The sequence below is a fragment of the Panthera leo genome, chromosome C2, assembly GCF_018350215.1.
Source record: "Panthera leo isolate Ple1 chromosome C2, P.leo_Ple1_pat1.1, whole genome shotgun sequence".
NCBI classification, from domain to species: Eukaryota; Metazoa; Chordata; class Mammalia; order Carnivora; family Felidae; genus Panthera; species Panthera leo.
The window spans coordinates 152150118-152177571 of record NC_056687.1 but is presented as its reverse complement, the minus strand read 5'-3'; the positions used below and the strand labels follow the sequence as shown (position 1 = coordinate 152177571).

The 27454-nt window shown below is 59.8% G+C and overlaps 3 protein-coding genes across 4 annotated transcripts in view; 2 read left to right on the top strand and 1 right to left on the bottom strand.

Moving 5' to 3' along the window:
• The window catches only part of DLEC1 (DLEC1 cilia and flagella associated protein), a 90913-nt gene extending 78733 nt beyond the window's left edge, over positions 1–12180 (top strand). The window contains exons 20-37 of one of the 2 annotated variants that reach the window (XM_042954850.1): positions 348–501; positions 893–1003; positions 1860–1990; positions 2485–2667; positions 3578–3648; positions 4085–4236; positions 4812–4930; positions 5461–5531; positions 7824–8029; positions 8108–8224; positions 8313–8438; positions 8522–8616; positions 8788–8872; positions 9039–9251; positions 10569–10730; positions 11459–11612; positions 11788–11911; positions 11997–12180. In XM_042954850.1, the coding sequence (XP_042810784.1) occupies positions 348–501; positions 893–1003; positions 1860–1990; positions 2485–2667; positions 3578–3648; positions 4085–4236; positions 4812–4930; positions 5461–5531; positions 7824–8029; positions 8108–8224; positions 8313–8438; positions 8522–8616; positions 8788–8872; positions 9039–9251; positions 10569–10730; positions 11459–11612; positions 11788–11911; positions 11997–12120 (2398 nt within the window). In that variant the 3' untranslated portion in view covers positions 12121–12180. Of the gene's footprint in view, positions 1–347; positions 502–892; positions 1004–1859; positions 1991–2475; positions 2668–3577; positions 3649–4084; positions 4237–4811; positions 4931–5460; positions 5532–7823; positions 8030–8107; positions 8225–8312; positions 8439–8521; positions 8617–8787; positions 8873–9038; positions 9252–10568; positions 10731–11458; positions 11613–11787; positions 11912–11996 lie in introns of both variants that reach the window. The other variant, XM_042954849.1, reaches the window with a different exon arrangement.
• A 190-nt stretch (positions 12181–12370) lies between these two features.
• On the bottom strand, positions 12371–22767 carry ACAA1 (acetyl-CoA acyltransferase 1). Its single transcript, XM_042954851.1, has 13 exons — positions 22379–22767; positions 21807–22012; positions 21527–21620; positions 20494–20551; positions 18571–18650; positions 18226–18268; positions 15828–15926; positions 15167–15247; positions 13836–14026; positions 13512–13691; positions 13181–13236; positions 12923–13068; positions 12371–12653 (listed from the first exon to the last, which is right to left on the bottom strand). The coding sequence occupies exons 2-13, from the start codon at positions 21981–21983 to the stop codon at positions 12578–12580; spliced, it is 1281 nt and encodes a 426-aa protein (XP_042810785.1). The 5' UTR covers positions 21984–22012; positions 22379–22767; the 3' UTR covers positions 12371–12577.
• An 865-nt stretch (positions 22768–23632) lies between these two features.
• Positions 23633–27146, top strand: MYD88 (MYD88 innate immune signal transduction adaptor). The gene is made up of 5 exons (XM_042903061.1): positions 23633–24016; positions 24842–24976; positions 25320–25500; positions 25681–25772; positions 26049–27146. Exons 1-5 carry the CDS (start codon positions 23689–23691, stop codon positions 26201–26203), a joined length of 891 nt encoding a protein of 296 aa, XP_042758995.1. The 5' UTR covers positions 23633–23688; the 3' UTR covers positions 26204–27146.
• The last annotated feature ends 308 nt before the right edge of the window (positions 27147–27454 follow it).

Here is a 27454-nt window from a genome sequence, read left to right as displayed (position 1 = left end):
TTGTTTTCTCGTTGTTGTTTTTTAAGGAATTTTTTAAATCTTGGGGCGCCTGGATGGCTCAGTCAGTTGAGCGTCCAACTTCGGCTCAGGTCACGATCTCGCGGTTCGCGAGTTCAAGCCCCGCGTCGGGCTCTGGGCTGATGGCTCAGAGCCTGGAGCCTGCTTTGGATTCTGTGTCTCCCTCTCTCTGCTCCTCCCCCACTCATGCACATTCTCTCTCTCTCAGAAATAAAGAAACTTAAAAAAAAAATTTAAATCTGGATTCCTTGGGATTTTCTACAGAGACCATTGTATCATCTGAAAATAAATATGGTTTTGTTTCTTCTTCTTTCTTCCTTGTGTTCCAGCTACCTTCCTGTATACGCCGACGTACAGGAGCCCTACGTGTACCTGCCAAACAGCCACGTGGAAGTCAGCAACCTGTACCTGGGTGTGCCCACCAAGGCAACCATTAGACTCATCAATGGCACACTCCTGCCCACCCGCTTCCGCTGGGGCAAGGTGAGTGAGCCTGCACGGTCGGCACCAGAGGCCCATGCGGAGAGGGATGTTGCCCCCCAGCTGCTCCCCAGAAGAGAGGCTCTCCTCTCCCCCGTGGCCCTGTCCGTTGCTCAGAGTCTGTTGCTGCCGTCAGAGGCAGCAGCCCTCTGGTCACCATCACCCTAGGTCTCCCGGGGCAGCTTGTTCAGCCCAGCAACTCCTGACAGGTGTGAGGTTCATCCAGGGTCGGGAAGGGGAGGGGAAAGGACCAGTGGATTACTCCCACCAGCGAGCACGCAGCCCCCCGGTCCCGCTGCGGGCCCCCAGCCTGCCAGCCTCCAGTGCCGCGTGGATCCTGGGTCCGTGCCGGGAACCCCGCGGGTGACAACAGGCCTGTCCTCGTGTCTGCCAGCTGCTGGGGCACCAAGCAGACTTCTGCACGGCCAAGGTCTCCCCGAGACGTGGCACGCTGGGTCCCAGTGAGGAGCGCCAGCTCAGCCTGGAGTTCACTGCTCACACCCAGGTGAGTACGGTGGTGAGGGGGCCCGAGGCACTAGGAGGGCACCCCGCAACCGTATCTGTACTGGCGGGAGGTCTGCCTCAAGTCCCATTCCTGCCTCCCATGAGGCTGGGGTCCCCGTCCCCGTTAGGCCTGCCGTCTAGGGATACGAGGTCAGGAAGCCCGGAGCAGGCCTGAGTGTGCCGAAACCCACTGGCCACGTCTGGCCTTTGGCTCCAGCTTACCCCTCCCCTCCTCTGCAGCCGCGGGTGGGCCCGGCTTTCTAATTTGCCCGGATGATCCCGAGGCTCGCTGGTGGCCACCTTGTCCCAGGAAGGGCACGGCTGCTCCCCAGCTCGGCCCACAGGAAGGCCATCGGGGCTGGCTGCTGGCTGTTTGCAGTTCTGGTGGGGAAAGAGACTCCGTCTCATTTCCTCCCTGGCAAACGTGGACAGAGTAGACTTTCTTCCTCAGCTGCATCTGAGCTCCAGGGTGACGGGCAGATGGGCTCAGGCACAGAGCAGACCCGACGCAGGCTGGGCTTGATTTCTGTCGTAGCAGCTTCATCGGAATGAGCGTGTGGCTTCTCCAGAGGCCCACTTTGAGGGGGTCCCCGTCCGCGTGGGCATGGCCAGAAATTTGGAGCAGACTGAGCCAGGAGCCCTGAGGAAGGGCCCAGGGCGTGGGATGGCGGGCTAGGCCGGTGACGGTGGCTCACCGGAGGGAGGGACTGGGGAGCCCTTCCAGAGAGATGGGACGGGACAGAGGTCAAGATTTTGTGCTGAGCGCCCCACAACAACCACCTGTGCGAGGGAGGACCGTCTCAGGCCGCCCTGGGACTTACCTGTAGTGATGTGCCCCCCGGTGGGCTCTCTTACAGGACGAGCTGAGCCATCTGGCCCTCCCTTGTACCGTGTCGGGCATGAAGGAGCCAGTGGTCCTGGGCATTTCTGGGAAACCCCAGGGACTGCAAGTGGCTATTGCCATCTCTGCGGAGGGCTCTGACGGCAGGTGAGCCCAGGGCTGGGGCCGGGGCCCGAGGGCTGAGCGACCGTACGAAGGACTAGCCTAGCAGTGGTGCCACGGTGGCACCGGCCTACTCCCGGCTGATTCCTGCAGCCGAGAAAGGGCCACGGTATCACTGAGGCCCCTCACGACCTCTGTGGGAACAGGTCTCCCTACCCAAACCCTGCCCTCTGTGCGGTCTTTGCCCACACACTTGGAGGCACGACGTCCAGGCGGGTAGGAGACGCAGGGGACGGGGCTGTCGGCAGCTACGAGGCCCAGCAACTGGGAGACGGGCCCGTCGCCCCGGGGCAGGGAGAGTTTATGGAGCCGAGGCCCCCGTTGGCACGTGTCTTGGGGTGGCAGCTCACCGGGGAGGCAGCCCAAGGACGAAGCCTAGCGCGTAGGCGGCTCTCGCGCTCCCGCCCAGGCGGGCTCACTGGGCAGGGCCAAGGGTGGCGTGTAACTTGGTGGCCCTGGGCACGGGGCAGCGTTTCCAGCACAGAGCTGTGGCCGGACCACCTGCGGGAGCTCCGCCTCGACTTTGGCTCCACGGTGCCTCTGAGGACCCGCGTGAACCGCCAGCTCATCCTGACCAACCGCTCCCCGATACAGACGCCCTTCACCCTCAAGTTTGAGTACTTCGGGGGCCCCCCAAACGGCCCGAATCAGAAACCCAGCCTGTAAGTGTGGGGATTCACGTCCCAGGGAGGATGTGGCCGGGTGGGTTGGCCCCGCTGGGCACACGTGTGGCCTAAGTGGCCAGAGGCCGGTTGGTATGAGGAGAGAGAGAAGGTGTTTAGACACGGAGACACGGAGAGGAGGGGTTCCCACCGGCCCACCTCCCAGACTCTGGGGGGGCCTCCGGGAGAGGCCGGGGCTGTGGCGAGGTAGAGGGCTTCCGGTAGGTCAGGCAGCATGCAGGCCAGTGCATAAGGGAGAAGTTCACTGGCAGCGGAGGGAGCTGTGCGGGCAGAGACGTGGCAGTGAGGCCTTCTGCAAAGCTGTAACTGGAAATCAGCCCCCGGGGGGAGTAGTGACGCCCAGAAATTGGCAGGTCCTGCACGCCCCCCCAGCGAACCCCTCACCGCTTAACCTCCTAAGTCAGGGGAGCCCAACATAAAAACCCCTGCCGTGGGTGGTGGGAGCCACTAGGGGTTTATGAGCCATTAACTTGCCCACTCCAGGAAAGTTAGTGCACACTCGATGCTGAACAGATGTCGGCAGGAAAGACTGGAAAGAGGGCCTTTTGCAGAAGGCCGGGCAAGAGAGGCGGGCCCTGGGCTGGGTCTGTATCGGGGATCACCAGGGCACAGAGCCTAGGGATAACAGGTCCCTCCTGAGTTTCTTAGAAGGCAATGCCTGGGCTGGAAGGTGGCCGGTAGCTGGGGTGCTTTGGGCGATAGGGGTGTGGCAGGCCCCGAGACCAGAGAGGGAGGTGAACAGACCTGACTTCTCCCCTGCGAGGAGCGGGCAGAGCCGCCTTCCTCCCCCCGTGCCCCTGGTGGGATGCTCGTCGCCCAGAGAGGTGGCTTGGCTCTGGGGAACAGGCCTGATGGCCTGATGCTGTTTCTGTGTCCCGTCTGGTAAAAGCCCCGACGTGCCCCCTGCCCTGCTGAAGACGTCGCGGATTCGAGAACGCTTGGCCAAGCGAGAGCAGCTGAGTAAGAACCCCGGGGCGGGCCAGAGCAGGGTTTCCTGGGGCCTTCTCAGGGGTGGGCTGCCTGCCGCAGGGAGAGGACCCTGGCCACAGACCCCATTCCAGTGTCTTTTCTAGCAAGACCTCTGAGATGGCCGTAGCCCTCCGTGCCCCCCTTTCGAATGAGGCCATCTTCTGGCTAGGGCAGATGGCCTGTGCACAGGGCCTGGTTTTGATTGGGGCGGGTGGCGGCTCCGAAGGGAGGTTTCCCACTGGGGCCTGACCCCCAAGAGGTAAAGAAGGCCGTCTGCTGGATTCTGGGCTCCCAGGAGGGTCTGCTTAGCCAGACCAAGGAGAGCCTGTGGAGCGGCTTCTCTGGTACAGTGTTTCGCTAACTCCTGAGGGTTTGGACCTCATTCCTACCCTGGAGTCCTGAATCCCCATTCCTGGTTCTCGCCCAGATTTTATGGAAAGCCTGTTGTCTCATGGGAAAGGAGCTGCCTTCTTTCCCCACATTTCCCAGGGCATGCTGGGGGCCCACCAGCGGCTGCGCATCGACATCACGGGCTATGCAAACATGTGGGGCGAGTACTGGGACGACCTCATCTGCACGGTAAGGACAGATGTCCTGGGCCCGGCCTCACCTCCGAGCTCTGTCTCCTTCAACCCCTGGCCCTCAGCCCCTCAAATCTCTCCACGTTGTAAGACGGTGCCCACTGAGCTTGGGATAGGCATTCACCTCCGTACCTTCCGTAACTTTTCCTGTGGGGTCCCACGAGGCTGGGCCCACACGGAGGACGGCAGAGGAGTCTGATGGGCCGCCTGCTTGGGCCAGGACATGAGGCCTGGAGGGGCAGTGAGTGTGGAGAAGCCGTAACGGCCTCCCAAAGCCATATTGTCACCTAGCCCTTGGTGCATTCACTCACTCTCCCACTGGCCCTCCACTCACTCGTTCAGGGTGCCGCGGGTACCTGCTGTGCATGGGTTCTTGTGTGGTTCTCTGGACTGGAGGATACAGGGATAATTGAGAACGGATGACCCAACAAGCATTTCTTAGTTTAGTACGGAGGGGTGAGCTACGTACATTGTCTTATTTGGGGAGGGAAGGCCGTGAACAGAGGGAATGCGGAGCCAGGGAATGCCATGGCAGCAAGGGACAAGAGACAAAGGATTGGTGTGTGCTTTCAGGTGGGCGACCTGCCACCAACAGTCATCCCGGTGCATATGGCGGTCGTGGGCTGCCCCATCAGCTCCCTGAGGACCACTTACTATACCACTGACCAGTTGCAGAAGGAGCCTGTCATCAGGTGACCCTCCCCCCCGCCCCCGGCCTCATCCTCTAACCCTTGAAACCCCCTGGCCTCCAACGTGGCTCCCCGTGCTGACTCGTGGCTCTCCAGCTGGCCCAAGGCCACTTGGTGCCACCCAGCAAGAAAGCCCCAGGACAGGGCTGCCCTGGAGGAGAGAGGCCTCCGGGGACGTGGCTGCTGTCTGCACATCGCAGAGGGCTTTGGAGGATAGAAGTAGCAAGTAGTCCGTGTGGCCTGAGGTCAGTGCCAGGCCTGGGGCCCCACCCCACGAGTTGGGATCTGCGCTGTCGGTAGATGGGGGGTGGGGGTGTGGAGCGGGTGCTACCAGGGCATCCAACAGCCCAGGTCCCAGCTCACCAGGCACCGCACAGGGAAGGACTCCAGCCCTGGGTCTTCGTGACTTCAGGATAAACCACTGCGGGCCTCCTCCCGGCCTGAGCCCCAGTTCCAGCCTCCTCTCTGAAGCAGCCCTGCCTGCAAGGTGCATGCTGGTTATGGCTGCGCTGAACCCCGTCTCCTACCTCCAGGTTCGGCACCCAGGTCTCCGGAGGAGACACAGTCACCCGGGTCCTTCGCTTGAATAACTCCAGCCCCTGTGGTAAGAGGCTCACGAGATAAACTGGGGCTCTATCTACTGGCTGTGCCATGCGGTGGGCAAGGCTGGGAGGGATGATGGGGCCGAGGGAAGCTGATGGCCCGTGACCAGGCCCAGGAATCCGGGTGGCCTGTGGTGACTGAGGAAGACCCCGGAGGGCCCAGCAGGGGAGCGACCAGCCAGCCCGGAGGATGTCAGCGACAGCTGCTTCCATGCTTGAGTGCAGGACTTGCCCTTGCCCAGCTGTGGGTCCCTCAGTGCGTGGGGCCTTAGATGCTGTTCTCATCAGGTTCACTTTGCAAAAGGACAGACACTGGCAGGGGACACCTTTTCTCATCCCTTTAGCCAGCAGTACTGAGCCACAGCTGGGTGCTGTACAAGTTGCTGGGGATCCAGAGGGAACAGACGGCAGAGTCTGCCGAGAGGCTCCCGTGCCGATGGGGGTGCAGACGGGACTGTGGGCTGCCCCCAGGTTGAGGGCATCGAGGGGACTGCTGGAGAATCGCATAGGGTGCAGGGCAGGCTCCCCCGTGGAAGGGCGTCCAGGCTACGTCCAGGAGGGAGGATGAGCCAGCTGGGCCCGAGGAAACGTGTGAGAAGGGGGAGCGTCTGGGCCACAGGAGGAGCTGTGGCAATCTGGAGGTGGAGGGATTAAGGCATCTTGAGGCTAGGCCACCCCACAGGCTGAGCCAGTGTCTCGAGGGGCAGGGCCAGGCCAGATCTGTCGTTAAGCTCCTTGGCAATTGTAAGGAATGTGTAGCAGGCGGGGGCACTGGCAGCCTGTGACCCTGCTCGGTGTGTCCACTAGGTCCGGGCAGTTAGGGGAGGGACATTGAATTTGCGCTTTAATCGGCTTTATTTTATTAAGATCTCCTGGCATCTCCGACTCTTGATCACAGGGTTGGAAGTTCGAGCCCCACGTTGGGTGGAGAGATTGCTTAAAACTAAAATCTTAAAAAAAAAAAGGAAAACCTCTTGGTGTTTCCAGCAGTTTCACTTCTTCGCTGCTGTGTCGTCAGATGCATTGAGAACTAAATGTCTTCTGTGTGCTTCCCTGTTTTCACCCTTTATCGCTTTGAGATGTTTCTTTATAAACAACAGAGAGCTGAGCTTTTTAAAAGCCCAACCTGGTGTTATCTTTTAATAGGAAAAATCAATCTATATATTTCTCCCTTATTTTGTGATTCGTTTTACTTTTTCTTTCTTGTGCTCTCTGTGACTTTGTTGTTTTCCTTTGGTTTAGTTTGGAATTTCTCTTCTACCTTCCTTCCTTTTGGTGGTTCCCTTCCCGGCCTCGGGGCTCATCACCATGCGCACATTTCTGTCTTTACTGAACTTCAGAGAATGGAGGTCACTGGGTGGCCTTGGTGAGAGGGATTTGGTGGGTGTGAGAGGCAGATGCCAAGGTAATAACTTGAAGAAACACGAGCTCGGGCACCTGGGCGTGCTCACCAGGTCTCCTGCAGGGCGGGCCGAGTCAGACGTGAGCTGGGGAGCGGCTGAGAGCAGAGGACGGTGGGCGACGGTGGATGGGGTCCTGCAAGTGTGCTGTGCAGGCAGAGGTGGTCCTGGGAAGGTTGTCTGGCAGAGGGAAGCTTGTCCAAGACGGGGAGAACTGGCCTTGCCTACGTGCCGTTGAAGCAGGTGGGAGAGGGGAGGGTGGGCAGGGCTGGCCCCGGAGAGGGGGTGGGCCGAGGCGGCGGGGGGGAGAGAGGATGGCACAGATGCCCGCCGGTACACGGGCGTGTCGGGATGGGGTGCCAGGGCCGTGTGGACTTGGGGGCTCCGGGAGGTGAGCGGGGGCTGGCAGCCTGGTACCGGGAGGCAGTGCAGGTGTCAGGGAGGGCGTGATAGTGGGGACCAGAGGATCAGTTCAGTTCTCCAGGGTTAGGCTTTGCCAGGTGGGCAGAAGGATGGGGGTAAAGGGGGTGAGGATCCTGGCAAGGTGGTGGCACCCGGGCTAGCCTGGCTGGGGATGGAAGGGAGAAGGTGGGGAGAGGGGCTGGAGGGCCTGGGGAAGCTGTGGGGAGAGCCCCAAATGCCTGGAGTGGCGCATTTGGATGTGAAGGCCTGCTCCCGCAAGGGGGTCGGGCTCCCGCAAGGGGGTCGGGCTGGCAGAGCCAGCTGGATAGCCTGTGGACTTTTCTTGTGAAGTGGCACTAGGAAGGAGGCAAGCCCGCCCCACCCCCCCCGCCCCCCGCCCCTGAGTGCAGAAGAGGTAGCATCAGGGGTTGCGGGGAGGGGGTCCAGGGAAGATGCGTCCGCCCCTACCTCAGCCCTCACCCCCCGTCCCAGATATCCGCCTGGACTGGGAGACCTACACTCCGGAAGACAGGGAGGACCGGCTGGTGGAGCTGCTGGTGTTTTATGGGCCACCCTTCCCGCTGCGGGACCAAGCTGGAAACGACCTCTTGTGCCCAGAGACCCCTGCAAGCAGCAGCTCCTTCTGGCCCCCAAGCTCCTCCGATGAGTCAGACTCCAGCCGTGAAGCTGCCCAGTCTGTGAGCAGGGGTGGAGGTGAGGGGCGGGGCGGGGTGGGCCTTGAGCCCGCGCGAGCCCCAGTGACTCTCTGACGACAGGCCGAGGGCTGCTCCAGGGTCAGCGACAGGGCCTCACGGAAGATCGTCTCAGTCGTCCTGCGGGAGCACGACGGGGTGCCCTGTGGCCACCTGTACCGCGTCAGCCCCAAGCAGATGGTGAGGCGGGCGGGCGGGCGCGGCCCCGCAGAGGCCCCTCGGGCCGGCTGGTAGGAGGGCTGGGGCACTGAGGCCGCGGTCCGTGCAGGTGGTCCCCGCCGGCGGCAGCAGCAGCATCTCTGTGTCCTTCACGCCCGTGCTGCTCGGCCCCGGTACCCGGCACAAAGTGGAGTGTGTCGGCTATGCCCTGGGCTTCATGAGCCTGGACGATGAGGTGAGCCCTCCTGGCCGGGTGGGGCCGCGGCCGCTGCCCGTCGCGGGGGGCACGCTGCCCGTGACGGGTCTGGGGCTCGGTAGGTGGCAAGAGAGCTTCCCGGGAGGCGGCGGCGCCTGCAGGACTTCGCCGTGGGAGCCCTGAGACTGGACCTGTGCAGCTCTGTGAGGCCCGCACAGTGAGTTGGCTGGGCCTCCCTTCCGGGGAGCACCGCGCTCGGGAGCAAGGAGATGGGGAGTGGGAGGGACAAGCCAGCAGGTGAGCCCAGGCAGAGGCTGGCCGGGGCCGGGGGAGCCGAGAGGGGACAGCCCGGAGGCCCCTGGGGCCCAGCCATGCCCGCTGCCGGCAGGCTGAGCGTGGAGCCGGACTACGGCGGTGGCACGGAGTTCTGGCACCAGGCCAGCGACCTCATCCCCAAGCAGCCCTGTTCCGGGGTGAGTGTGCTGCCCCCCCCCCCCCCCCGCCCCCCACAAATCTACCTGGACCTCAGATATCCCTGGAAGCCCTCCCCCACCCCTGGAAATGCCTCCAGCCCAGAGCCATGGGCTCCAGAAGGGGAGAGAGACCTCCCTCGCATCCCCCACCTCTGTGGCCACCCAGGTGCTGAGCGAGCTGGTGACCACCCACCGTCTGAAGCTGACCAACACCACAGAAATCCCACAGTCCTTCCGGCTCCTGGTCTCCAGGCCCTTCTCTGTTGCTCAAGATGGGGCCAGCCGCAGCCGCAGAGCCCCTGGCCGGGTGCAGGGGTGTGACGACGAGCCGGCCACGGCCGGCCAGCCGCTGGTGCTCCGCCCGAAGGAGAACATGCTGGTCAGTGGGCACCTTCCCCTCACGCACGCACGCGTACACGACGCCCTCGCACACGTGTGCGCAGACATTGGCATCCAGACACGGCACGCTCTCGTGTCATCCACTTCCAGAGCTGGAGGGAGCAGCCACGTTCTCCTCCGGTGTGCGCTTGGGCATAGGTGTGTTGAGGGCGGGCCGTACGCTGTGCTAGGTGACAGACTACCCCAAGGACCTCATCACGGAGGGGAGCAGGGGAGCAGATCTACAGAAGAAGGGCACCCTCACTCAGCATTTGCTTCCTTCTCCAGAGGAAAACTGAGGGGCAGCCCCCAAACACAGCCCGAGTCCAGTTCTACCAGAGCCGGCTGTCACCAAGTGGTTAAAGGTCCCTTTAAGATGCCTCAGGGAAGGGCGCCTGGGTGGCTCAGTTGATTAAGCGTCCAACTCTCGGTTTGGGCTCAGGTCCTGGTCTCAAGGTTCATGAGCTGGAGCCCCGGGGAGGGATCAGCACAGACGGCAAGGCTCCGGCTTGGGATTCTCCCTCCCTCCCCCTCAAAATAAACATTTGACCTCAGCAGATAGCACCGCCCTCCACCCTGTGCCCAAGCAGAGCCTGGCGTCCTCCTTCCCAGCCCCTCTCTGACCCCCAGCCTCAGTCTCCAGGTCGTCCCACACCCACGTCTTGCTCTAGGACAATGATTTCCAAGCCGTGGCCTTTTGAAAGCTTGCTGGAGATAGAAGTTCACAGGCCCCACCTCCAGAGACCAGAAGGTCCAGGCTGAGGCCCGGGAAGCTACTTTTTTAACAAGTGCCTCAGTTGACTGTATGGAGCTAGTCCCAAAGAACCGGGGGAACCACGCATCCACCCGCCTTGGGCTAAGATTCACCTCGGCCTTGATTCACGTTCCCCTCAGCCCACTTCCTGATTCTGACATCCCCTGCTTACAAGCCGTCAGAGGTTCCTCTGTGTCCTCAGGATAAGGACACAGGCAGTGCTGGGCCAACAGGCCCGCCCACAGCCCTGCTCACGCCAAGGGGTAAAGGGAGGTTTGCTGGCCGTATCCCTTCGGGGGCCTCAGCTCCTCGTACTAACGGGTGCCGGGCGCAGGGCAGGGTGCAGCGTCCGTGGGCCAAACACCCCAGACAGGGGCGCCGGGTGGTGGGAGGCCCCCTGCCGGCCCCGTCCGGGCCGGCCTGCAGGCCGCATGTGGTCAGGGGCTGAGCTGGGGCCTACCGGGCCGCGGGGGCCGTGGGAGGAAGGAGGACCGATCGCCAGGTGGGGAAGCTGCGGCCCGCCTTCGGCAGCGCGAGGCGACGGCCTTGCTCACGTCTGCTCAGGTGAACGTGTCCTTCTCGCTGTCCCTGGAGCTGCTCTCCTATCAGAAGCTCCCGGCGGACCAGATGCTGCCCGGGGTGGACGTTCGGCGGCATGCCAACGGAGAGAAGGAGATGGTGTTCGCCCAGAACCTGCTCCTGGAGTACGCCGACCAGCCCGCTCAGGCGAGTCCCGGGCCTGCCCCCCCGCGCGCGGCGAGGGGGGCAGCGGGCCAGACTGTCCTGGTGGGTCGGAGGAGGGGGGACCCCCCACGCGGCCCTCAGAAACGGGAGCGGCCCCGGCCCTTGCCCTGAGGGCCCGTCGTGCCCTGGAGGACGCCTTTCCCCGAGGACACACCCCGAGAAATACAGGTCTTCCTTCCCCATCTCAGCTCAGAACCAGGGGCCCTGCCGTGGGGTGGGACACGGGGCTCCCGGCTGCAAGACGCAGGTGAGGGCAGGTGAGGACCGAGAAGGGATAGCCTGAGGGGCGGGTTCGAGAAAGGCCAGGAGGAAGAATCAGTCTAGCCAGGCGGGCCCTCCAGCGGGAGCCCAGGGGCGGGGAAGGTGATGTGGGGGGACTGCCGGGAAGAGGGGAGATGGCCCAGAGCCCAGGAGGGGCAAAGGGCTGGGCCTCGGGGCCCCCAGGGGATGGAGGAAGGCGGGGAGCAGGAAACCCAGAGCTTGATGGGGGCAGGGGGAGTGGGGTGGTGGGGAGAGCAGATGGCGCCTTCCGGGCCCTTGACCTGCACGCACGCCCACCGGCCTGGGTTTTCGATGCCAGGCCAGCCCCCTGCACAGCTGCGGTGCTGCCCGGGAGCTCCTCAGAAGCTTCCGCACTCGTGCCCCTGGCTCCGAGCCCGGCAGGAGTGGACGAGGGCCCCCACGTTACAGGCTCTGCTCTGTCCCCCTAGGTGGTGCCCCTGAAGGCCACGGTGGCCGTGCCCGAGCTGCAGCTCTCCACCAGCTGGGTGGACTTCGGGACCTGCTTTGTGAACCAGGCACGGGTCCGGGAGGTCTACCTCATGAACCTGAGTGGCTGTCGGAGCTACTGGGCCGTGCTGATGGGTAGGTTGTACATGCCCACGGTTTCCCCTGCAGGCTGGCACCACCTGGGAGTTCCTGCATCGGCAACTAGGCCGATTCCCAAATCCCAAGTGACCCCAGGGTTGCCCTGCCCTGTGGCACTGATGGGGACCTTCCCGGGGCGGCACATGAGCTGCCTATGCTTCCTTTGGTGCAGGTCGGCAGGAGCCAGACGACGACCCTGGGGCCTTCAGGGTATCTCCAAGCAGTGGGCTGCTGGAAGCGCGACCGGTCAACGCACCCCCAAATACCACCACCCTCCAAGTTTTCTTCACTGCCAGGTACCAGCCTCTCCCAGCCCTGCCCACAGGCTAGAGCCCCTGGCCGGGGCTCCCTTCCTAACCTCAGCACCTCCACTCCCCACAGGAGCAGTGAGCTGTACGAGTCCACGCTGGCGGTGGAAGGTGTGCTTGGTGAGGCGGCTTGCACCCTGCGGCTCCGAGGCCAAGGCTCTTATGACGAGAGATACGTGTCACCCCACCAGCTCTGAGGCTCTGCCCTCAGCCCCCAGCTTCGGAAATAAAACATGACCCAGAGCCGGGGAACAGATCTGCTGGGCAGACGTGCACGCTGATGGACCTCCAAGCAGCTCCTGGGATGGAAGGGACTCCCTCGCAGGGCAGGCCTCGCGTGCCCTCAGCACTAACGCAAAAGGCAGGAAGAATGAGTACTCAGCTAGGCAAGAGGCAACACCGCCAACGGCCAGAACCGGCCCTTGGGAAAAACCACAACCACCAAGATGAGAACGCCTATTTACTGTCTGATGCGTAGCTCACCCCCCAGGACTTACACGGTGGCCTGGGTAACCTGGCAGAGAGCAGCCCTCTACCTCGGCCACGCCTACACTGCATCACCAGCGCTCACGTTAGTCCCCGTGTCTTGCTCTGCCCGGCGCTGCGGCCACCCCCAGAGCAGAACTAAACGGTGCCTCTGGCCTGGGGCCTCACTCAGTTTCCAGGGTATTCAAAGACGGCAGCGGCTCCCATCCCGGTCCCGATGCACATGGACACCACCCCGTATGCCCTGTGGACACAAGATGGATTGTGTTTGCTGGGTGAAGGCACCAGGGCAGAGGCCTCATCACCAAGCCCTCCCGGGTTCCCAGACTGCCCACCTAGGCCCGCGCACAGGGTGGCAGACCCTCGCTGCAGGCCCCGGCGCCCTTCCCCCTGGCCCCCAGGGCAGACCGGGGTCATGGCCCCCTAGCCTCAGCGTGTGGGGGCCTGTACGCTCCCCCCTCAGCTACCCCACCCTGCGCATCCACGTGACACCCCCATGGGGGTCAGCCTCACCTCTTCCCGCGGCGCTTTAGTTCGTGGAGGAGCGTGATGACCTGTCGAGCTCCAGTGCAGCCCAGTGGGTGACCCAAGGCCACCGCACCCCCCAGAGGGTTCACCTTCTCGGGGGGGAGTCCCAGCTTCTCCACACAGTAGACAGCCTGGAGGGAGGCAGAGCATCAGCTGTAGTTCCCTCCCCTTCCCCCACCGTGCGCCCACTCGCCCCAGCTCCACTAGCCAGGGCCCGGGCAGCCGTGGGAAAGAAAAGCTCACCTGGCTTGCGAAGGCCTCATTGATCTCAAAGATGTCCACGTCATTCACCGTCAGCCCTGCGGGCAAGGGGAAAGACCTGAACTGACCCAGTGTCCCCCTGGGAGGACTCGTCTCCCCAGGCCCCCATCCCATCCAAGACCTAAAGGCAGCTTGGTGTGTCTGTCCCACACGGGCAGGTGGGTCCCGGCTGTGAGGTCGGGAAGGGTCTTGGGTAGGGATGCTGGCCTGCCCCACCTTCCCTCTGCACCAATCACGTGACCTACCCACCCCCAACAACAGCGAGAGAGGCAGGGGTCAGATCCAGATCCAGACTGTGAAGGAGGCGCCTTACCTGCTTTTTGCAAAGCTACAGGAATGGCACAGGCAGGTCCGATGCCCATGATGTCAGGTGGGACCCCAACCACTGCATAGGACCTCAGGACCCCAAGGATGGGAAGGCCCAACTCTTCTGCCTTGGATCTCCGGGCCAGCAGGAGGGCAGCTGCCCCATCACTCACCTGACTAGAGTTTCCTAGAGGCAAATCACAGGCGTTAGGACGCCTCAGGGCAGGGAGGAAGAGTTCCACCTGCACACCTCGCCTGGAGGCTCCAGGCACCCAGAGAACACCCTGCAAGGCCGCTGCCCCTCCTGTCCCCACCCCCAGCCCGATCTCACCAGCCGTGGTAGAGCCGCCCTTCTTGAAGGCAGGCTTCAGTTTGGCCAGGCCCTCCATGGTGGTGTTGGGGCGGATACCCTCATCCTGGGCCACGGTGATGCTCCTCTCGGTCCCCTTGTCATCACGGACCGTGGTGGTCACAGGCACGATCTCAGCTCGGAAACAGCCCTTGCTCTGGGCTCTGGCGGCCCTGCCAGCACCATGGACAGCCAGGCTCAGGCTCCCTTGGGGTTCCCTTCCCTCCAGGGGTCCCTCCCATTGCCTCCACCGCCCCTGCCCATCGGGGCAGGCACACAAGCTCAGGCTGCTAAATGCGAGGCCATGTGGCCTCGGGTCGCGGGGAGCTCTAAGGGACTGCCTTGGGCCCCTCCACCCCAGCCTGGGCGCGGGAGGCCTTCTTCGCTGCCAGCCTCATACCTTCAGATCCCGGCCAATCCCAGTCTTGATGGGGAAGGGGACGTTTAGATGTGGTGGCTCCCCTTTGAGCCCGGCACCCAAGTGGGACTGAGCCTGCCGTCTGCCTCTGCCAAACTAGGGACAGAGCCCCAGGAGTATCTGTGCCAGGCTCTGCCACCTTGTCTGCCCGTCCTGGGAGCTCAATTTCATCTCCCCAGTTTCCATCTACTGAAAATGACACATACTAGCTACTTAGCGCATCTTAGGATTTGAACAGTACAAAAGCACAAGGCGTTTTAGGGTCATCCTTGCAATCATATGCAAAATGTCAGTGCCTGGGGGTCTCCCCTGGGGAACATTCCACACTTCCCACCAAGTTTTCAAATGGCTACCTGACCCCAAGTGGCTAGGAACCACTGCCTCAGAGAAGCCCACTCCCTTCTCTTGCCATTCTCTCTGGGCATCTGGGGCTTGCCAACCTCAGCCTGCCCCTGCCCTGAGGCCCGAGCCCCTGGGGTTCTTCTGATGCTACCCGAGCTCCAGTAGTCCAGAAGCTGGCATGCCAGGGGCTCCAGCAGTACAGGCCCCGCAATCCAGGCTATCCAGGGTAGCCCAGGGCTGCCGTGTCTAATCGCTAAGCCACAGACAGAGAAGAGTCCCGGCCCTTGTGACACTCCTGAAGATTAGATGGGGCAACTGAAGCCCAGCCAGGGAGACGAGACTCAGGCTGAGCAGACAGTAATAGGACGTGGAAGTGCTACCAACGCACAGTGGTCCTGGTCCCTGCCCGCCTCTCTTTCCCGGCAGGCGCTGGGCTTGGAAACCACTCACTGCCCAGCTGTAGCCTAAGGACAGCTCCACCTGAGGCCACTTAATCCGGCCTCAAAACTTCGCTCTGCAGCCCCGTAAACACCCCATCCCAAAGAGCACTCACTTTTGCTGGGAAGCCAGGGCAAAGGTATCCTGCTTCTCCCGTGAAATGCCAAACCGCTCGGCTACATTCTCTGAAGTTATCCTAAAATGGAACCAACACACCATGCGGTCGTGCCCAGCAGCTGGGGGCCCAGGCTGGGCTGCAGGGCTGTGGTTGCAGGCCTGGGCCCCTGCAGCCGTAGGCAGCGGAGAGCAGGAGGGCCCGTCCCGCCACGGACACCGAACAACACTCAGGGTGGAGTGTGGGGGCACATCTGCTATGCCTCGAGGAGAGCTGCTCCAATCTGGGAAGATGAAGGCTCCCACGGTCCTCCGGGAAGGCCACGCCCAGGCTTTCTGCTCACAGTGGTCAGAGCCCGCCCTCATCCTGGGAGCCCAGAGCCCCAACTCTTTAAGAGTGTCTAAGCCTCCAAGGCTTTGGCATACAGCTGCCATCGTCCCTCGTGCAACTGGCCCCTCAGGGTGGGAAGGACGGGCTGGGCCGTGACTGGAGACCCAGAAGCACGGAGGACCTGGAGGCCCCAGGAAAGGGAAGTCAGGGGCAAGTCCCATCCCCATGTCCCAGCGGAGCAGAACAGGCCCAGAGGCAGGAGGCCACAAGATGATCCAAGCCCCTGTGCCCCTGCTCCAGGTCAGGAAGGGAGCCGCGGGGACACACTCACCCCATAGGAATCAGGCAATCTCTGGCCTTCTCCTTCTCCACCAAGCGTGAAGTGACATTTCCGGGGTTCCCTCTGTCAGCCAGGGACATGGACTCTACCCTGAGGAGGGAGCGGAGGAGGCGGTCACTCTCAGGACTCGCCCAGGGTTAGCTGTGCATCTGGCGAGTGATGGGAAATCCAGCGGGCTGTGTGGGAACCCTGGGCAGGGCACTGGCCAGCAAGGCAGAGCTGGGGGTGCGGGGCTGCTGAGTCATTCCCACCCCAGGACAGAGTCTGCACAGTCCACGCTGCCAGACAGCACTATGCTTCCCTAACACAACTCTCCCGTAGCCAGCCGCATCAGCAGTTCCTAGGAGAACGGCCTAGTGCTAGCCACAGTAGGGGGAGAGCCCAGGGCCAGAAGTCCAGGCCCTGCCCTCAGGCACCAAAGGTTCAGAGGGCAGAAGAGACAAATATTTAAAAAGCCAGAGACCAAAGAGCATCTGACCTGCATAGACCAGGAGGTGGTAACTGCTCACAGGAAGGCAAGATCTCAGAGAGGTCAAAAAGCCCATCAATGAGATGCAGGAACACAGGGCCTCAAGGGATGACACATAACTGGGTGCTTTCCATGTGCCCTGTGCTATTTTAAAATCTTTTCAGATATTAGAGCACTTTGACAGCATCAGTCCCATGACATACGTCCCAGAGTGTTAGCGGCTGTTATTACTCTACTTGATTTTATCAACTTCAACAGGACTGCGGTAGTTATCCCCATTTTAGAGATGAGGCCCAGAGAGGTGAGTAACTTGTCCGTAGTCACTCAGCAGAGATCCAGATTTAGAAATGTAGGTGTCTGGCCCCAGAGCCCACTCCCAACCAGGATGCCAGGAGCCACTGTTCATGATCAGCCTATGGGGGACAGTCTTGACCCAGACCCTCAATAGTCTGGAAACACAGTCTTTAACCCGCCTGGGGGCTCAGACACCCTCTAAAAAACTCATGAGGGCTCCTGCCAAGTTACCCACACCTTTCCGTCCTCCAGTAAGATAGAGGAACATGAGAGAAATCAAAGGGCAGAGTGGCAGTGGCCCTTGCCTGGCCAAAGGCCCCACAGTGTGGCCTCTGGCTTTATTTACAAGTGGATAGGACAGAGCAACCCAGCACCACGCAGTACAGCCTCAAGGAGGCCCGACAGTGCTCCAATCAAGAAATGCTACAAAGGGGGCGCCTGGGTGGCTCAGTCAGTTGAGCATCCGACTTTGGCTCAGGTCATGATCTCACAGTCCGTGAGTTCAAGCCCCGCGTCGGGCTCTGTGTTGACAGCTCAGAGCCTGGAGCCTGCTTCGGATTCTGTGTCTCCCTCTCTCTCTGCCCCTCCCCCGCTCATGCTCTGTCTCTGTCTCTCTCTCTCTCTCTCTCTCTCTCTCAAAAATAAATAAACAGGGGCGCCTGGGTGGCGCAGTCGGTTAAGCGTCCGACTTCAGCCAGGTCACGATCTCGCGGTCCGTGAGTTCGAGCCCCGCGTCAGGCTCTGGGCTGATGGCTCGGAGCCTGGAGCCTGTTTCCGATTCTGTGTCTCCCTCTCTCTGACCCTCCCCCGTTCATGCTCTGTCTCTCTCTGTCCCAAAAATAAATAAAAAACGTTGAAAAAAAAAAAATTTAATAAAAAAAAATAAATAAACATTAAAAAAATAAAAATTAAAAAAATGCTACAGAGAAGAAACGAAAGGCAGAGAGTGTGTCAAAACCCTGGGGCTGCTCGCGTCCCAGAGCCTACCCTCCCAACACAAGACACTCCTCCCGCTCTGGGCCCGAGGGCCCTTCCCCTCCGGGAGGCACTGCCTGTTGCACCTCCAGGGGCTCCATGTGCCACGGCTGAAGAAGACAGCCACAGCTGACCGTGACCGAACCACCACAGGCCTGACCGTGCCCTCAGAGCCCAGGAGGCAGCTGCAAGTTTCCGCCTTGGTACCAAAGAGGGAGACCAGGGGACTGACAGCCTAAAGAAACGGACAGACTAGTTATACAACAGGCAATTGTCCCTGGCTTTAGGAAACCAAAACTGCAATGCTTCTCTCAACAGCATCATAAATGAGAAAGGGGCCAGAGAAGGAAACCCAAGTTCTAGGTTTTTTCAAAATACTTGCATTTTCCAGCCTGACAGATTTCCAAGAAAGCAAGCTCTTAAAAGCCAATTAATTCCCTTTCCCCACTAGTGCTAAGAGGTATGCATGATTCCCGAGCACCCAGAGCTTGGGGCTACTTCTAAGCTGAATTTGTGGGAACCTACTCTCAGCCAGCTGCCTTAAAGGGGTAGGGGGAATCCTGTAATCCTAGCCTCTGAGAACTCAAGAGATGCAAATTAGTTTTACTGTTAGAAATTGGTCAGTAAGCTCTGGCAGAAAGAAATTCTTACCCACAAGCCATGCCAATGTCATAAGACCCATTTCTGATGCCACCTGCAACAAAAGCATTTCATAAACATCCTTTATCAGAGTCCATCTGTTCTGGGAACAGAGGAGCCTCTTCCCCACCTGGTCTCTAAGTGGGACTCAGCCCCAGCCTCAGATTTGGAAGACTCAAGCATCCAGAAAAGGCTGGGTGCAGTGGCAAAGGGTTATCCTTCACTGTGTGGTCAGAGAAAGCCCTCTCAGAAATCCGTATTGCTTGCCCAGCAGACAGTGACCTTGCCGACCCAAACCCGTGGAGCCAGGACCAAGGCCAGGCTATAGCAGTGGGCACCCACCCTGTCACAACTTACCAGCTATGTTGGCCACTGCCTGGAGCCCAGACGAACACTGTCTATTGACAGTGGACAAAGGCACAGTCTCTGGGATGTCACTGAAACAGAAAGTGAGACCACAATCAGCACCCTCTCCTCTGCCAGGCTCTCATGGAAAGCAGGTCTATGCTCCTGGTCAATAGCACTGCCCCATCAAGGGGTGCAAAAACCAGGGGAACAAACCAGCAGCCCTATCCCCACTGCAGGCCAGACCCATACTGAGCACACCCCGTCTCTGCAGGCACTTGCTCTCCAGGGCCCCATAGTACATGCCCTTTCCCCGTGATTCTCCTCAACCAAGGTCAAAAACAGCCCAAGGTCAAGGAAAGCTGGTTGGGCCACTGGGAGCCTTCTTTCTTTCCCTTTGAAAATTAAAAAAGGAAAATTATACATCTGTTTCCTCCAAAACAACAGAGAAGGGGATCTATTGCTGGGACAAAGAACCAAAGCAAAAAAAAAAAAAAAAAAAAGTCTCAAGTATGAGGTCAGAAACCATCAGCCTTACTAGTACCCATATGGCTAACCCTTTATGTTCCGATTCTCTCTGGAAGGTCTGTTCCCAGCTGGACAAAGAACGCTCGACGGGTACCAAGTGTTGTAATATGCCCTATTGGGGTGTGTTCCCCGAGGCTCCTACACTGGTCCCAGTCCTAGAAGCTGGTGGGGCTGCCCCTCCTGAAGTATCCTGCCCTCGCCAAGGGTACAAAGCCCTGTGGAAATCCTCAGGCCCTCTTTAGACCCATGAACCCTGAACCTCAGTGGGTGAAAGTGCTCAGTGATGCTGGTGTGCAGCCAGTGTTGGTAACCCCTGAGCCAGGCCAGGCTCTGCTGACTCAGAGAGGTAGCCTCCAAGCCCATGCAGCCTGTTTAGGCCTTCCCAGGTCTCCTGACTCCTTACTACCTAGTCACCACCTCTTCCCCCCAGCCACCAAGTGTTCAGTAAATACCTACTCCATACAAGGCACCATGTGAGGGAGGGTTATTTCTTCTCCAGGTAGCTGGGTGTGCAAAGTTAAGTGGTTCTTTTCTTTTCTTTTTTTTAATATTTATTTTGAGATGGGGGGGGGGGGTGAGCGGGGGAGGGGCAGAGAGATTGGGTGAGAGAAAGAATCCCAAGTAGGCTCCAGACTCTCAGCACGGAGCCCAGTTCGGGGCATGAACTGAGATCATGACCTGAGCTGAAATCAAGAGTTGGACACTTAACTAACTCAGCCACCAGGTGCCCCAAAATTAAGTGGCTTTTAAATCCACACATTAAAATAATTTAAGCACTCCTCTCCCGTCTTAGGACAGCGAGTGGTGAAGGGCAAGTTCAACCAGGGCCCCTCCTGGGAGACCCCTTGCCCCAGGGTTCTGCCATGTCCCCAAGTCTCTGATGTGCTGTGCCCTGGGAGGTCCCAGCCTGCTCAACTAGCTTTAAAAAGCTCAAAGTCGCTTTTCAGTGTGCTGAAGGGTAACCTTCCTGGTTAGCTACCTGGCAAAACAGGACAGAACCCACACTTAAAAAAGGCAGAGCAACAAGCCAACTTTGTGTAGATCATCACGGCACAGATAACTTTTTCTCTATTCCCCAAGGCCCTGTTTGTCCTGGCTCAGAGCCAGTAATGTACCCTTCACTCAAAGTAAGGGAGGGGCACCTAGCTGGCTCAGTAGGTAGAGCATGCAACTCTCGGTCTTGGGGTAGTAAGTTTGAGCCCCACGTTGAGTGTAGACATCACTTAAAAAAAAAAAAGTGCCAAAGTAGGGGAAAGGTAGTGTCCACAAGAACAGGGTGCCAAGGACTCAGATTGCATCCAGGCCTGGTGTCCAACCTGACCCTCTTCCACTCACAGGCTGAGTCCCCTGGGGCCCGAGCCTACTCGAGAGTCAAAATAACCCACAGCTAGAACTAGAAAAGTTTACCTCAGAAACTGGGCAATTCGGGCCATGATTGCTCCGGCCCCCGGCTGAAGCACATTTCCTGTGGACAACAAACCTTTATTCAGATAGTGTTCTAGACAGGAAGGTACAGTTGTGACTACTAGCAAGGGGACATTCCAGACCTTTCTTCAGCAACACAAGCCCTCAGCAGTTCCCTTGAGGCCCTAGAATTTCAAGGAGCCAGTCATACAGCAGCTTGCTCTGACCATACAATTAAACCCCATCTCCGAGAGTCGCAAGGTCCCTTGCCCACGCACCCTGCTTTTCCAAATCAATGCACAGCGGGCTGGTTGCCTGCCTTTAAAGGAAACATGGAAAGAAGATTGCAAGGCGAAGATTGCAAGGCAAAACTTGCGGGCAAACGAAGTGGTCTTGTCAGTTAGGAAAATGAATTTCTGAAAATGCCCACCTCCCTGAGTGTCCTCAGCCAAGCCCTGCAGGCATTCCCGAGGTGGAACAGTGATTCCCCACTTAGGGGTGGCACCTACTTGATGGGAGCCTGGCATTGTTCTGGTGTTTCCAGGCTAGAGGAGTAGGGGTGGAGGGAAAGGGTCGGAAAGCCAAGAGACCCTGGATTCGGGTGCAATCTCTGCCGAAAATTTCCCAGGACTTAGTTTCTCCATCTGTGAGGGGCTGAACTACATGGTATTTGATGGTCCCTGTGTTCTGTGGTGGCACAGACAGGATGGGTAGTGAACCCTAGCCTTTGGTCTCCTATGGTGTCCGGTGTCCGCAAATCCCTGTGACAAGTGCTTGGGTGTTAGAATGTCATTGAGATCGCTGCTTTCCAACAAACTCCACAGGCAGCACTTGCTTGGGGTAGGGGTGGGGCGGAACGTGCCTGGAGGCGGTAGCCCTAAAGGAACAATTAAATTCGAATGCAAGGAGCCCCTGGTCATTTCTCTCAGTGAAAGCACCTGGAAAGTGCCTGGAGGGTGAGGAGGTGTTTGAGAAGGGCTTTGGCCGGATGGGAGGGCGAGGAGGACCGAGCCCAGGGCCTGGGCAGTGTGCTCACCCACGCAGATGTCCCCCAGCTGGGCAGGGCTCAGCTTGACGTCTCGGAGAACCGCGGTCATGACGGCAGAGAGAAGCTCGTCGGGGGTGGTGTCCTGCAGCGGGAAGCGCGGCCACCGTGGTCTCCCGCCGGCGATGCACGGGGTTCCCGGGACCCCCGCTCCCCCATCCCACCCGAGGGACACAGCGGTCACAGCTCGGGCGCAGAGCCACCCCCGCGCCAGACCCCAGACCGCTCTGGCCCGCGGTCTCCCACCCGGCGCCCGGCCCAGGGGCCTCACCTTGAAGCCGCCGCGGCCCCCTCGGCCAATGGCGGTGCGCCGCCCGTGCACTACCACCACGTCGTCGGCCGACACCGGCTGAGCGCCGCTCCAGCACGGCGCGGCCTGCGGCGCCGGCTCCCAACCCGAACCGGGCCTGCCCGTCAGGTGCCCGAGCACTACCTGCAACCTACGCATCGCGCAACTCCGTGGGGTAGACCTCCAACCTGCGGGTACAGCGCAGGAGCTAACAGCCCGCCCGCGGCGCAGGCGCAGAGCCGCACTCTACCCCGGCCCCTAAACACGGCCCACAGCCCCGCCCCCCAAGGCCCCGCCTATCGCTTGTCTCAGCCAACCAGAGGGCTGTGTGCCTGAGGTCCCGCCCCCGCTTCCAACCAAAGCAGCTAAAGCGGAGCTCTCGGTTTACGCCGAGAGTCTTTCTACTCAAAGCCCCGCCTGCGGTGGCCTAAGGCGGCCAACCAGGAGGTGGACACTTCCGAAGCCCCGCCCAGAATTGCGGGCCGGAAACCTTTCTACTCGCAGCACCGCCTACTGCCAAACCCGAGGAGAGACTCCCAGAGCCCGTTCGGTACCTTGAAACAAACTCCGCCACTGCCGGGGCTCGCTTCCCCTAAAACTCTGCCCACGGCCTGCCACCAAACCGAAGACTGGACCACCAAAGGCCCCGCCTACGGCTTCCGGTTTGGGAAGGAGGAGGCGGGGACTCAATTCTTTCCCCTTCCTGGTCTTCTCGACTGTCTCCTGAGTCCCAGTTCCGAAGCTGGGGGACTTAATTCCGAGACGCCCCAGAGCCCTACCCCGATGTGCTTGGGCTCTCCTGGGAAGTCTTTCGAGAACACTGAGGGAACTGGGGAGTCTGGTGCGGCAGGAGAACAGATTGTGTAAAGTGGCCGAGATGTAACAAGCTCTTAATCTAGAGAGAATACCTATCTTACCAATTTTGCAGTAATTTGGGTTTATTTAATTAATGCCCACCTCCTGCACTAGGCTGAGGTCTGCACCAAGGCAGGGAGGCACCCTGTATCCGGGATGCCTGCAACATCCTTGACACTTAGCCGGTGATCAATAAATACCTATTGAATTAAAGACCAAAGTTCCTTAGGTCAGGACTGTGTTTTCCAACTTCCCTCCCCCCAGAACCCTAGAGAGCAAGGCTGGTGCCCCCTTGACTCCCGTTGGTAAATGTGTTTCTCTAGACCCCAGAGGATAGCCCTGCGTTTGTCCCAGACACCAAAGGCCAGGGTGTTATCCTCAACCCCGGACGGTTTCCCACCTTTCAAAGGCAGGACCGTGGCATGCCTCAGGCTCCAGAAGGTAGCATACCCTTTCCCACCTCACCTCTGGGTGTACAGCTGGAGATTCCCCCACAATCCCAAGGCCTGGATTGTGCATTCCCCGGAGATCCAGAGACAGGGTTGGGGGGAAGGGCTCCTCCTTTGCCCCCTCCCCGCCATCCTCGAGGGCAGTAACATATGAACCCCGCAGATCCCCAAAGGAAAGGATGTGATTCTATCAGATCCCAAAGGGCAAGGCCCCTATTTCCTACAACCCCCAAAGGAAGGTCGTGTCCCCCCTCCGGCCCCCGGGCGCCCCGCCCTCCCGCCACGGCCCTAGACCCTGGAGGACAGGTCTGTGGGCCTCCACACCTCAAAAGGCAGGTCCCCCGGTTCCCATGTCCCCTGTCGCCCGAGACCCCGCGAGCAGAGATGGGGCACCCCCACCTCCACACAAGTGCTAGGGCTCCAGATTGAAGGGCAGGGCGGCGCTTCTCGGAAACAGAAACCCGCGGGGCGGGGCCGGGGGCGGGGGTGGCGGTAAAGGAAGGAGGAAGAGCGGACCGGCTGCGCGACTCGACAGCGCTGAGGCTCCGGGGTAGCCCGCCATGGCCGCCGGAGGCTCCCGCGCGGGGTCCGCGTCCCCCATCCCCTCGGCGTCCTCCCTGCCTCTAGCTGCCCTCAACGTGCGAGTGCGGCGCCGCCTGTCGCTGTTCCTGAACGTGCGGACGCAGGTGGCGGCCGACTGGACGGCGCTGGCTGAGGAGATGGGCTTCGAGTACTTGGAGATCCGGCAGCTGGAGGCGCATGCCGACCCCATGGGCAAGCTCCTGGACGACTGGCAGGGACGCCCGGGAGCCTCGGTGGGCCGTCTGCTGGAGCTGCTCACCAAGCTGGGCCGCGATGACGTGCTGGTGGAACTGGGGCCCAGCATCGGTGAGGACACGCGTTCCCGGCCTCATACCTGGGGGGACGAGGGAGCTGACCTTCACCAGCCTCAGCATCCATTCTCCCCTGGAGAGGCCCCCTTTTTCTGCCTGGGGGCCGGGGAGGGGGGCTGGAGGCAGCCTGCAGAGGGGGTACCACCGTGTGGGACCAGTTCCCTCTTTCAACACTGGGATGACAGGAACTGGAGAAAGGAGGTGAAGGGTGGGAGAGGCAGACAACAGAGGGAAACATCTTAGGCAAATGTTTTCCTGTAGGGCCAGGACTCAGAATCGGGGTCCTCTGTGGGGGAGTCAGGACTACTTCAAGTACAGCAACGGGACAGGTGAGGGACTGAAAGCTGACAGTCACGGAAACCTCAGGTCCCAGGGAAATGCATCCCTTCCTGCCACTACCTGCCACATAATATAGACGGCTGCATCTTGCCTGGTTGGGGCCTCGTTTATATACCCACCACTGCGTCTCCTGAGCCGTTCTTGCACATCCCGTCCCTTGCTCACATCAGCCGTGGATCCTAGAAGAAGCAGACCTTGGGTTCAGGAGTCCTAGGAAGGAGGGCCAGGACAAAGGGACAGAAGGACACAAGCCTGGCCATGATGACTTCCCAGATGACCAGAACACCGTCCCTTCGGGATGGTCAGAGCCAGGTGGGAGCTCAACTTTTCAGAGCTGTTGGACTGTGCATGGCACCAGTGTGCTGGGAAAGCCCTGGAGCACAACATAGCTAAGGAAGTAGGGCCAGGGATGGATCCTGACTGTGGATAGAGGCATGGGACAAACCCAGGGAGCCTGCCACACCCTGTCTCTTCCCCACAGAGGAGGATTGCCAGAAGTATATTCTGAAACAGCAGCAGGAGGAGTCTGAGAAGCCCTTACAGGTGGCTGCTGTAGATAGCAGTGACCCACGGACATCAGAGCTGGCGGGCATCACCACGCTTGATGACCCCTTGGGTAAGGATCCAGTACTGCTCTGCCGGGCCAGGCGTGACAGGTGGACCATAGAACATTGCGTTAAGATCATCCTCACCTAGGAAATGGGAATAATGATCTTACCTCTGAGTTGGTGTGAGACTCTCATGAAATGATGTATCTGTCTTATGGTCAACCCAGGGCTTGGCCCAGGGTGGGAGGTGGAGGGGAGAGGCACTCACCTTTCCTCTCCTGGGAAGAGCACTTTCTCTTAGTGTCATTTTGGGATTGGTGTAGGGTTCAGGACCGAGTCACCCAGGCTGGGGGTTCCTGGCGGGCTCCTCTTTTGCAGAGGTTTAACATCACCCTTGTGCTCTGCACCCAGGGCAAATGCCAGAGCGTTTTGATGCCTTCATCTGCTACTGCCCCAGCGATATCCAGTTTGTTCAGGAGATGATCCGGCAGCTGGAACAGACAGATTATCGGCTGAAGTTGTGTGTATCTGATCGCGATGTCCTCCCTGGCACCTGTGTCTGGTCCATCGCCAGTGAGCTCATTGAGAAGAGGTTGGCTAAGAGGCCAGTGGGGTCAAGTGGGTGGGTACACAAAGGCCTGCCCAAGGGATCCAGATGCTGAGATTCTCCCAGTTGGACCCTGTCTAGTCTGACCACAGTGGACTCCTCCTGAGGCCATCCCCTGATGAACCAGGTTGGCACAGTGCCTGCAGCCTGCCCGCTCTCCCCTAGGTGCCGCCGGATGGTGGTGGTGGTCTCTGATGATTACCTGCAAAGCAAGGAATGTGACTTCCAGACTAAGTTTGCGCTCAGCCTCTCTCCCGGTAAGCTCAGCACTGCCTTTGCCACAGAGGAGGGGGTAGACGGGGCCCCGGGATGCCATCAGTCCCTCATCAAGGGCCACGGATGCAGCACCAAGGAACTCCTGTAGGTTTCCGCACACTTGAGTGTGTGTGCACATGAGTGCCCTCTGTGTGGGTGAATGGGTGCCACGGGTGCTTGATTGCGGGGAGGCCTGTTGTTAACGCCTGGGCTGGGGACGGATCCCACTAGCTGTGGAGGGAGGGCCTGGTGCCAGCTCTGAACCTCTTGGCTTGCAGGTGCCCATCAGAAGCGACTGATCCCCATCAAGTACAAGGCAATGAAGAAAGAGTTCCCCAGCATCCTGCGGTTCATCACTGTCTGCGACTACACCAACCCTTGCACCAAGTCCTGGTTCTGGACCCGCCTTGCCAAGGCCCTGTCCCTGCCCTGAAGATTGCCCCGGGCCCCTGGGCATGTGTGCTTCTGCCCCTGCTTCCTCCTGCCGTAGGGGTAACCTGTGCCCCACTTGCTTCTCAGTTCCGGGAGATGCCAACTCCACAGACACACTGTACGTCCTGCACAGGACCAGTAACGTGTCCACGTGCTGGGCTATCGAGCCAGGACAGCGGAATCCAGGGCCAGCTGGGACTGAGAAGAGCTCCAGCAGAGCCAGCTCTGACCTGTCCACATGTCTTGGGCCTCGGTCTCTCCACCTGAGAACTAAGTAGGGTAGGGAGAACTGGTAGTAGCTGTGTTTGAATCACTGTCGAGGGAGCCCAGCCCTGGACAAAGGTGCGGCCCACGTGTGTTCCTTTTCTCTTTTTACCCCCTTCATTGAAACCAGACTCTGGAAAGAACCCAATATGCCAGCATCTGTGCCTGCAGGGCAGCACAGAACGAGAGAGAGAGAGAGAGAGAGAGAGAGAGAGAGAGAGCTGCTTGAACTCGCATAGCAAGTAAGCTGCAGACATAGGTGTTCTTCCCTCCCTACGGCATCTGTATGCTAGTTACTTTTGAGCTCTCCTCAGGGGAGAAAATGTCTTGGTCTCAGGTCTCTGTCCCAGGGCAAAGCCCAGGACCCTAAATCGAATAGAAAATGTGTCTTTCCTGCTCCGCACCCAGCCAGGCTGGGGCAAGGTACCTTTCCTCAGGGTCTTGGTGGGGGGACTGGAGGCCCCTCCCTGCATGATCTTGATGAAGCACCTAGCTGACCATGCACTTATCCTCACTTGGGGACGTTGGGGAATATTTTTTAAACAAGTTCAAAAAAGTATCTTTCGTACCTGTTTTGTCTGCATTGTGAGAATTTCAGAGAGAGCTGAGATATGCCTGTGTTTGTCATTTCCCTTCTGTATCCTGGGTTTATAATAAAGAGTTCTCTACTTTTGGAAAAATAGCAGGTTTCACTTGTGTCTGGGAGATTGGAAGCAGTTTACCGGGGATAAAGCTCTCCTGTGCAAGAGAAATGGGCCCACTGGGTAGGTTCCAGTGGGTTTGTTTGGCAGGGGCTTCTCGAAGACTGGGCCCCTGCTCACACGTCCCAGGCCTCACCGGGGCTGTGGCCTCAGTTCCAGACACCAGGGGCACTGCTCGCCTTCACCAAGCGTGGTTCTCCCTGGATTGTGCCACACTTTTAGGTCCTGGTCTGGCTCTTCTAGGCTCCAAGAGGGTCTGGAGAACTTCCACTCCAGCCCACAGATCT